Source organism: Taeniopygia guttata, chromosome 2 (genome assembly GCF_048771995.1).
Source record: "Taeniopygia guttata chromosome 2, bTaeGut7.mat, whole genome shotgun sequence".
In the NCBI taxonomy this organism is placed as follows: domain Eukaryota; kingdom Metazoa; phylum Chordata; class Aves; order Passeriformes; family Estrildidae; genus Taeniopygia; species Taeniopygia guttata.
The window spans coordinates 5,918,707-5,928,025 of NC_133026.1; the positions used below are offsets into that span (position 1 = coordinate 5,918,707).

At 53.4% G+C, this 9,319-nt stretch overlaps 1 protein-coding gene and 1 long non-coding RNA gene across 3 annotated transcripts in view; one reads left to right on the plus strand and one right to left on the minus strand.

Moving 5' to 3' along the window:
- The window catches only part of ACVR2B (activin A receptor type 2B), a 111,125-nt gene extending 109,443 nt beyond the window's left edge, over nucleotides 1-1,682 (minus strand). The window contains exon 1 of the mRNA XM_002186927.7: nucleotides 1,240-1,682. Coding sequence (XP_002186963.2) covers nucleotides 1,240-1,291 — 52 coding nt within the window. The 5' untranslated portion in view covers nucleotides 1,292-1,682. The remainder of the gene's footprint in view (nucleotides 1-1,239) is intronic.
- A 7-nt stretch (nucleotides 1,683-1,689) lies between these two features.
- LOC115493609 (uncharacterized) lies at nucleotides 1,690-7,020 on the plus strand. 2 transcript variants are annotated; one of them, XR_012054408.1, is made up of 3 exons: nucleotides 1,690-2,459; nucleotides 6,549-6,683; nucleotides 6,863-7,020. It is a non-coding gene; the product is annotated as an uncharacterized lncRNA (long non-coding RNA). The 2 variants fall into 2 exon arrangements; XR_012054409.1 differs by lacking the exon at nucleotides 6,549-6,683 and having other exon boundaries at nucleotides 1,690-1,980.
- The last annotated feature ends 2,299 nt before the right edge of the window (nucleotides 7,021-9,319 follow it).

Below are 9,319 nucleotides of genomic sequence, written 5' to 3' on the forward strand. Positions count from 1 at the left end.
CTCCCTGGTCCCCCCAGCCCCCGGGATGGGAGGTGGAAGGAGCGGAACGAGTCACTGCCCGGAGCCGGGGCGGGGGGCTCAGCCCTGGGGGGATCGTGGTGACCAGGCAAGAGGGGAAGGCAAAATTGCTGCCGCACCGGCTTCTCCTGAGGAAAACGCAGCGATAACAAAACAGAAGAGAGGAAATAATACTAATAATATAAGGAATAATAAAAACAAGGAGGTAAATTGGGGAGCGCGGGGATTTCCAGCGTGCCCGCGTTTTCAGGTGCTGGGGGCAGCACAGCGGGTCTGGCCGCTCCCGCCCCCTCGAGGGCTGCGGGATGGGGCACCCCATGGAGACCCCTCCCCACCTCCCCGAGCTATGCCCGGGTGTCCCCTCCAACTCGTGCTCGGGTTTTGGGCGAACTTCCACCCGCGTCCCTCGGCACGACGCGCACCCCGCAGGTTGGAGATGAAGTTTGTAGTCCATGTCCGTAAAATAAACGGGATGAAGAAGACACAAATAAGCACCCTCCTCCGCCGCAGAATCCTCCTCCGGAGGGATGCTCCCCAGGCAGCCCCCGCCGCACACACCCCCTTTTTCCCAACTTTCTCCCCGCGGAGCCAGCCCGTCCCAATAGGCTCGGTCCGTGCCCTACGGGACCGCGCGTCCCGGGGGACAGACGGGAATCGGGGGGGACCTTCGTGGTGGAGGGGGGGTCCCGCACACCCCCCGAGTTACACAACCGCAGCCCGGCAGGAGCGGAGCGCACACATGGCCACTACCTGAGAGACCCCGCACCGTTCCGGAGAGACCCCGGGGCTCCTCCCGCTGCTCCCAACTTGTCCCCCTCCCCCAGCAACATCCTCGGCTTCTCCCCCACGCCCCCTCCCAGAAGTAAATGCCCATTTTTGCAAAGTTTCCTCGAGATCGCGCCGTGTTTACATTGCCATGAATTCCCACAGGCTGCCTGGAGGGAACAAAAAGCAGCACGGGAAGGCTCGTCCTGCGAGCAGGGAGAAAACGGAGAGGGAGGGAGAGGGAGTGAAAAGAAAAAGAAACCATAATAATAATAATAAGAAGAAGAATAAAGGAAATGAAGCCGATGCAGCGGTGGGGGGATTCCCCAGCTCGGGTGCTTTGCTTCGGAGGGTGCTGGAGGGTGGCTGCAAATAACCGCACGGCCCATTCAATTCTGCATTTGGAGACGCGACCGAGAGCCCGAGCAGGAGGTAAACACGCCGAAAGGTTCTTACCTGCACAGAAAGTTCCCCAGAGCACGGCGAAAGTCAGCCACGAAGCAAACATAGTCCTTTACTTTTTTTTTTTTTTTCCTTGCGTGCACCTCTACCCCAAGGGAAACAAAAATAAAAATAAAAAGATCGAGCGCGTGAAAAGAGGTGGGGGGAGAAGCGCTGCTCTGCCTTCCCTCTCGCTCTCAAAAAGAAAAAAAAAAAAAAAAGAAGAAAAAAATCTTGGGGGTAGGGGGTGGGAAAAAAAAAACCAACAACAACAAGAAGAAAATAGGATTTAATTCCTTCGCAGCTGCAAAATTTATCCAGTGGAGACGAACAGACCCGGACGGTTCGACCTGCTCCTGCCCGGCCCCACCGTTCGCTCCCAGCTTTCCAAGAGTTTCTTTCCCTGGGCTTTTGTGCTGGGAGCGCGGCGTGCACCACACACCGACTCCCCCTCCTCCTCCTCCGCCTCCTCTTCCCCTTCCCCCTCCTCCTCCTCCTCCTCCTCCTCCCAATCCAGCCCCTCCGGCTCCCCCGGCAGCGAGGGGCGAGCGCGCTCCCGCCCCTTCCCCCGCGGGTTCCCGCGCAGTGCCCGCGCAGCCGCGCGCGGGTTGCGCGCTCCCCCCGCACACACACGCGCATCCCCCCCCTTCTTCTTCCTCCTCCTCCTCCTCCTCCTCCTCCTCCCGACCGGCGGCAGGAGCGCGACCGTGCGCGGTTTGTACGGACCCCGCATCGCGGGAGGCTGCGGAGCGGCAGGCAAGGGCCGGCGGAGGGGGCGCGGAGCGGCCGCGGGGTCCGGAGGAGGAGGAGGATGAGGATGAGGATGAGGAGGAAGCAGCGGGGGCCGCGGCATCGCGGGGCTGCGCGGGGGCGCGGCGGGAGGTGCCATGTGCGGGATGGGGAGGAGGGAGAGGAAAATTAAAAAAAAAACAACCCACAGCGTGGAGGGGGAAGGGAAAGGGAGGTTGGATGGGGTTTGGGGGTTTGTTGTTGTTGTTGTTTTGGGGTTTTGTTTTAATAATTAAAAAAAAAAAAAAAACTGAACCGCGTCCAAAATGGCTTCTAAAAAAAGGGAGAAGGCAGCGCGGAGCCAGCGGGGAAACCCGGATGTTGGATACAAAGGGGCTGTGGCGGGGGCGGTGCGGCGCGGGGGCTCCGCGGGCGCTGAGTGGGGAGCGGCGCTGCCCGTCACGGCCGCGCCCGCGGCGCTGGAGAGGGGCCGGGGGCTGCCGAGGGTGGGCTGGAGGGGTTCAGGGGCAGGGGCTGCGGGGGAGAGCTTTGGGGGCATGAGGGGGCAGAGGAGATGAGTGTGGATATAGGCAGGTTTAGGGACAGAGACTGTGGATGAGAGGTTTGGGGGCATAAGGGGGCGGAGGAGATGAGTGTGGATATGGGCAGGTTTAGGGACAGGGACCTGCGGAGGAGAGATTTAGGGACAGAGGGTGGGAGTGCAGATTTAGGGGCATAAATAGGCAGAAAGGTGTGTGTGGAGAGGAGCAGAAGGTGGGAGTGCAGGTTTAGGGACATAGGGGTGTGTACGGAGGGGGCAGAAGGTGGGAGTGCAGATTTAGGGGTATAAAGAGGTGTGTGTGGAGAGGAGCAAAAGGTGGGAGTGCAGATTTAGGGACATAGGGGTGTGTGTGGAGGGGGCAGAAGGTGGGAGTGCAGATTTAGGGACATAGGGGCGTGTGTGGAGAGGAGCAGAAGGTGGAAGTGCAGATTTAGGGACATAGGGGTGTTTGTGGAGAGGAGCAAAAGGTGGGAGTGCAGATTTAGGGACATAGAGGCGTGTGCGGAGAGGGGCAGAAGGTGGGAGTGCAGATTTAGGGACATAGGGGTGTGTGTGGAGAGGAGCAAAAGGTGGGAGTGCAAATTTAGGGCCATAAATAGGCAGAAAGGTGTGTGTGGAGAGGAGCAGAAGGTGTGAGTGCAGATTTAGGGACATAGAGGTGTGTGTGGAGAGGGCAGAAGGTGGGAGTGCAGATTTAGGGACATAGAGGTGTGTGTGGAGAGGAGCAAAAGGTGGGAGTGCAGATTTAGGGACATAGGGGTGTGTGTGGAGGGGGCAGAAGGTGGGAGTGCAGATTTAGGGACATAGGGGTGTGTGTGGAGGGGGCAGAAGGTGGGAGTGCAGATTTAGGGACATAGAGGTGTGTGTGGAGGGGGCAGAAGATGGGAGTGCAGATTTAGGGGTATAAAGAGGTGTGTGTGGAGAGGAGCAAAAGGTGGGAGTGCAGATTTAGGGACATAGGGGTGTGTGTGGAGGGGGCAGAAGGTGGGAGTGCAGATTTAGGGGCGTAAATAGGCAGAAAGGTGTGTGTGGAGAGGGGCAGAAGGTGGGAGTGCAGATTTAGGGACATAGGGGTTTGTGTGGACAGGAGCAAAAGGTGGGAGTGCAGATTTAGGGACATAGAGGTGTGTGTGGAGAGGGGCAGAAGGTGGGAGTGCAGATTTAGGGACATAGAGGTGTGTGTGGAGGGGGCAGAAGGTGGGAGTGCAGATTTAAGGGCGTAAATAGGCAGAAAGGTGTGTACGGAGAGGGGCAGAAGGTGGGAGTGCAGATTTAGGGACATAGAAGTGTGTGTGGAGAGGGGCAGAAGGTGGGAGTGCAGATTTAGGGACATAGGGGTGTGTGTGGAGAGGAGAAGAAGGTGGAAGTGCAAATTTAGGGGTATAAAGAGGTGTGTGTGGAGGGGGCAGAAGGTGAGAGTGCAGATTTAGGGACATAGAGGTGTGTGTGGAGGGGGCAGAAGATGGGAGTGCAGATTTAGGGGTATAAAGAGGTGTGTGTGGAGAGGAGCAAAAGGTGGGAGTGCAGATTTAGGGACATAGGGGTGTGTGTGGAGGGGGCAGAAGGTGGGAGTGCAGATTTAGGGGCGTAAATAGGCAGAAAGGTGTGTGTGGAGAGGGGCAGAAGGTGGGAGTGCAGATTTAGGGACATAGGGGTTTGTGTGGACAGGAGCAAAAGGTGGGAGTGCAGATTTAGGGACATAGAGGTGTGTGTGGAGAGGGGCAGAAGGTGGGAGTGCAGATTTAGGGACATAGAGGTGTGTGTGGAGGGGGCAGAAGGTGGGAGTGCAGATTTAAGGGCGTAAATAGGCAGAAAGGTGTGTACGGAGAGGGGCAGAAGGTGGGAGTGCAGATTTAGGGACATAGAAGTGTGTGTGGAGAGGGGCAGAAGGTGGGAGTGCAGATTTAGGGACATAGGGGTGTGTGTGGAGAGGAGAAGAAGGTGGAAGTGCAAATTTAGGGGTATAAAGAGGTGTGTGTGGAGGGGGCAGAAGGTGAGAGTGCAGATTTAGGGACATAGAGGTGTGTGTGGAGAGGAGCAAAAGGTGGGAGTGCAGATTTAGGGACGTAGAGGTGTGTGTGGAGGGGGCAAAAGGTGGGAGTGCAGATTTAGGGACATAGGGGTGTGTGTGGAGAGGAGCAAAAGGTGGGAGTGCAGATTTAGGGACATAGGGGTGTGTGTGGAGGGGGCAGAAGGTGGGAGTGCAGATTTAGGGACATAGAGGTGTGTGTGGAGAGGAGCAAAAGGTGGGAGTGCAGATTTAGGGACATAGGGGTGTGTGGAGAGGGCAGAAGGTGGGAGTGCAGATTTAGGGACATAGAGGTGTGTGTGGAGAGGAGCAAAAGGTGGGAGTGCAGATTTAGGGACGTAGAGGTGTGTGTGGAGGGGGCAAAAGGTGGGAGTGCAGATTTAGGGACATAGGGGTGTGTGTGGAGAGGAGCAAAAGGTGGGAGTGCAGATTTAGGGACATAGGGGTGTGTGTGGAGGGGGCAGAAGGTGGGAGTGCAGATTTAGGGACATAGAGGTGTGTGTGGAGGGGGCAGAAGGTGGGAGTGCAGATTTAGGGACATATGGGGCCAGAAGGGTGTGTGGGGGTACAGGCAGGGCACTGCTGGGGTGGGGAGGTTGGGGAAAGGGTGTGGGGGCAAGAGCTGGAGGGAGAGGTTTAGGGGAAAAGTGTGTGGAGGGTTTCTATGGACAAGGGCAGGTTTAGGAACAGAGGGTTGTAGGGAGATGAAGGTTTGGGGGCAGAAGGTGGCTGAGGGGATGTGTGCATTGCAGGAGTTTTAGGGGCAGGGGGTGGAGGTTTAGGGGTAGGAGACTGGGGTGGAGATTTAGGGGCAGAAGGTGGCAGAGAGCATGTGTGGTTTAGGGGCATGGGGAAGGAAGGAAGAGACTATGGGGCAGGGGGTGGGGGAAATGCAAATAGGGCAGGGGGTAGTGGAGCAGGCTGGCAGGAGAAATTTGGGGGCAGAAGGCTTGGGGGTGGAAGATTTAGGGACAGGGCAAGGTGGAGGATATGTGTGGATAGGGGCAGGTTTGCAGACAGGGTGCTGCGGGGGAAGGTGGAGATTTAGGGACAGAACTTGGCAGTGTGGATAGAAGCAGGTTTTGGGGCAAGGGGCTGCAGGGGGGAGGTTTAGGAGAAAGGGAGATTTTGGGGCAGGGAGGAGAGGAAGGGAGGTTTAGGGGTGGGGGCAGTTTTAGGGACAGTTTCTGGAGAAGAAGGGTTAGGGGAAGAGGGTGGTGGAAGGTGTGTGTGGATGGGACAGGTTATGGGGCAGGGATGGCTTAGGGGATTTAGGGGTAGGGGTTCTGGGAAGTGCAAATAGGACAGGGAATGGTGGAGGGAGCTGGGGAGCGAGATTTTGGGAAGTGGATCAGGCCAGGGCGTGGCAGAGGGTGTGTGTGGATAGGGACAGGGAACTGTGGTGAGATTTAGGGGCAGGAGGCTGCAGGGGGCAGGTTTAGGGGTAGGGGGTGGCAGGACAGAAGGTTTAGGGACAGGGAATGACTGGGGACATTAGGAGCAGGGAGTGGGAGGAGTGCAAACAGGGGCAGGGGGTGGCAGAGGGGGTTGGCAGGGGATGTTTTAAGGGCAGGGAGTGGCTGGGTGGTATTAGGGTCAGGGAATGGTGGAGGGCAGGGCTGTGGATGGGGTGGAGAGGGGGTAGCACAGGGCAAAGCCATCTCATTGTCCTGGAGAAATTCTCTGCCCCTTGCCTTCCCAGTGGAGAGCACAGCACAGCCCCACCAGGGTGAGGAATAAACGGTATCCTTGTAGAAAAAACAATCCTCCTCTTCCAGGCAGTGGGAATGTGTGCTCCTTGCTCATGTCCTGGAGCTCCCTGCACCCCAACAGCCCCTTGACCCCCAGAACCAGTGTCCAGGGTCCCCAGGACAGAAGGGACACCTCAGCAGAATCCATTTTTAGGCCATTTCAGGGTTAATAAGGTTTCTCCATTGTCAGAATTACAGGAATTAAATGTTCTCCACAACTTACTTTAATTCTAACTAAATAATATGGCTACAGGGAGCACCAAAGGAATCTTAAGGGGGAAATGCTGAAGTTGGGTCATTCTCAAGACTTTGGGTCTGTGAGGTCCACTGACTCATCAGAGAAAGGAATGTGGCATGGATGGATGCTGTGCACAGCAGTGAATCGCAGGTCAGCTCCCTCAAATTCGTCCGATGGGGACTAAGGCTGAAAATATTCCTAAACTCATTTTCTCGTTTTCCTTTTCCTCTGGAGGGAGATAAGAGTAAACATGAATCATTCTTCTAAAAGTTTGAAAAGCATTTTGTTCCAAGAAGAAATATGTAATTTTTTTCTTCTTCTTCTTACAGTAACAAGTTCACAGAAAACTTCAGGAGGCTTTTACAAAGGCTTGTAAGCACTTTGAAGCTGGAGACTGTTTTTATATACGTACAGCACTTGCGTAACAAGGTCTCAACAGTGAACGGGATTCCAGGGTGCAGTTGCAATAAAGTGATTAATAGTATCATTCATGGTATCATACCTCATTCATAAGTTTCCTGTAAGTTAAGAGGAATACATTGGCAGGAACACAGTGGTTGTGACTTTAAACACGATACTCTTGGGGGGAAAAGTTACAGCTAACACATGCACAGAAGGGCAGTGCAATTAGTAAAGCTATATAAAAGGCTCAAGAAAATAATTTTTAGAGCAAAAGCCTGCAAAGATCTAGTTCTGAGCTGGTTCTGTGGCACAGAAAAAGCAAGGTGGATATATTGATACACAGCTGGTGAAACCAAGATCAGAAAATGTGTCTGTCAAAGGGATGGGTCAGGGGTGATCACTGTTTATTCAGAAACACACAAGTAGGGTTTGGGTTTGCTGCTTCTTAATCTGCACACAGTGAGGTGACATTTGTCACCAAAATGTTTGCCACCAAAATGTTTGTCACCTGCTTGTGGCAAAAAATCACTGAGAAGACCGGGCAAGATGCAAAAGGGAATGGAAAACAGTTGTCAAAGGAGAAGTAAATGTCCTGGCTGTGAGCTGCAACAGCTCAGGATGCATTTGGACCCTTAAGAGAAATGACAAATAATGGTTCAATATTTCCTATAAAGCTGCTTATTTCATTTGAAAGCAAATGATGGGTCAATATTTCTGCTTATTTCATTTGCGGAATAAGTTGTTAAACAGCTACCACGTGGCAGAAGTATGAAGAAATATGTGGGGTGCTAAAAGATGACCTGGGGTTTCCATGTACCAGCATCCCCATGAGGAGCTAAAACGAGGCATTTAGCTCGGTCCAAGAAAACATCAGCCCTCGGAGCAGGCGGGGTGAGTAACACAGGATGGCTTGGGCTGCCTCCCTGCCCGGGCTCAGAGCTGCTCCTATTTTTAATCCAGCCGTGCTATGAAAAGCTCCATTCCCCAGCACCTGAATGGCTGCTCTGCAGGCAGGACGCGGAGCGCGTTTGTCACACGGCTGTCATCGCTTTTGAGGAAACGCGCCCAGCGGCTTTCGGATGTTGTCCTAAAGCCACCCGGTGGGACAGGCACAGCCTGGCCTTCCTGCACTGGGGCAGCTCCTGCTGCGTGGCACAGGCAGAGCCACCCACCCACCAGAGCTGCACCCCAGGGGATTTTTGCCCGGGGGTTTATGACACCCTGAAATTTCATTCATTGAACTCCCTCCGGTCTTGTTTGTGGTGTTTCACAGGGAGGTGTTTACCCGAAAAGCTAAAACATTTTCTCTTAATGCAACACAAAAACTCAGGAGTTAGTATTGTCACTGGAGATAATGTTTCAGCCTTGGCAAGATGACACTTAAAAACTTCATCAGCCTTCCAAGAATTTTGGAAATAGTGGTGTGTAGGAATCCAGAGCTTCCCTCTGGCTGCCCTGGAAGGCCTGGGACCCTGGCAGAGGTCAGGAACCCCCCTGGACAAAGCCCCCAGAGACACTGTCTGTGATTTCTGTCCATGGAAAAGAGTTTTCAATCTTACAGGATGAATTACAAGCTCTGAGTGTTTAATATGAGTAATAATTAAGTGTGGCATGGGTGCAAAAGTAAAATTTTAGGATTCTAGATTAGGGGTCCAAAGGGGACAAGATGGAGGAAATTGGGTGTGCCTTGTCCTTTTTCTCCTTCTTCATGCCCTCCATGTTTCACTGTGGTGTTGGCATTTTTCTGTTGGTTTAGACTGGGGACACACTGTTCAACGTAGGTGACAGATATTGGCACGTTATTGTAAATCCAGCACAGGTAGTTTCTGGTATTTAATGTTTGTACCATCCCACTGAGGGCAGAGCCCCACACGCTGCCCTGCAGGACAGAGCTGCGGCAGGGCAGCAGAACATGGTAGAGATAAACAGAATAAACAACCTTGAAACAGCACAGACGAATTATGACTTCTTCTTTGGCAACGGGGCTGAAAGACAGAGACTTTCTACAATCTCAGAATCATCAATACCACAGATTCCTACAGTGGTGAATAAAGGCAGTGAGTGCTAAGAGCAGGCAGTGCTTGCAAGAAGTGCCCTTACCAGCAGTGCTTTCAGGAGCTGTTTTTTATTTTCACTTTTCATTAGAGCTGCACAGTTCAGACTGCTTTTAAATAATTATACTTAACAGTTAAAAAACTCTCCCGTGCTAAAATAAATTTTAGCTGAGGTGGTTTATGCTTTGCAGCCTCATATGACACTCAATCTTTTTCGTGTGACTCTTGGAATAAGTCAAATTTTTTTTGATACTGCGCACGTGATTAAGACACTTGGATCACTTAAGCCTGCATGAAACTGCAGTGTTCGCATGTCATTTATCTTAAAAT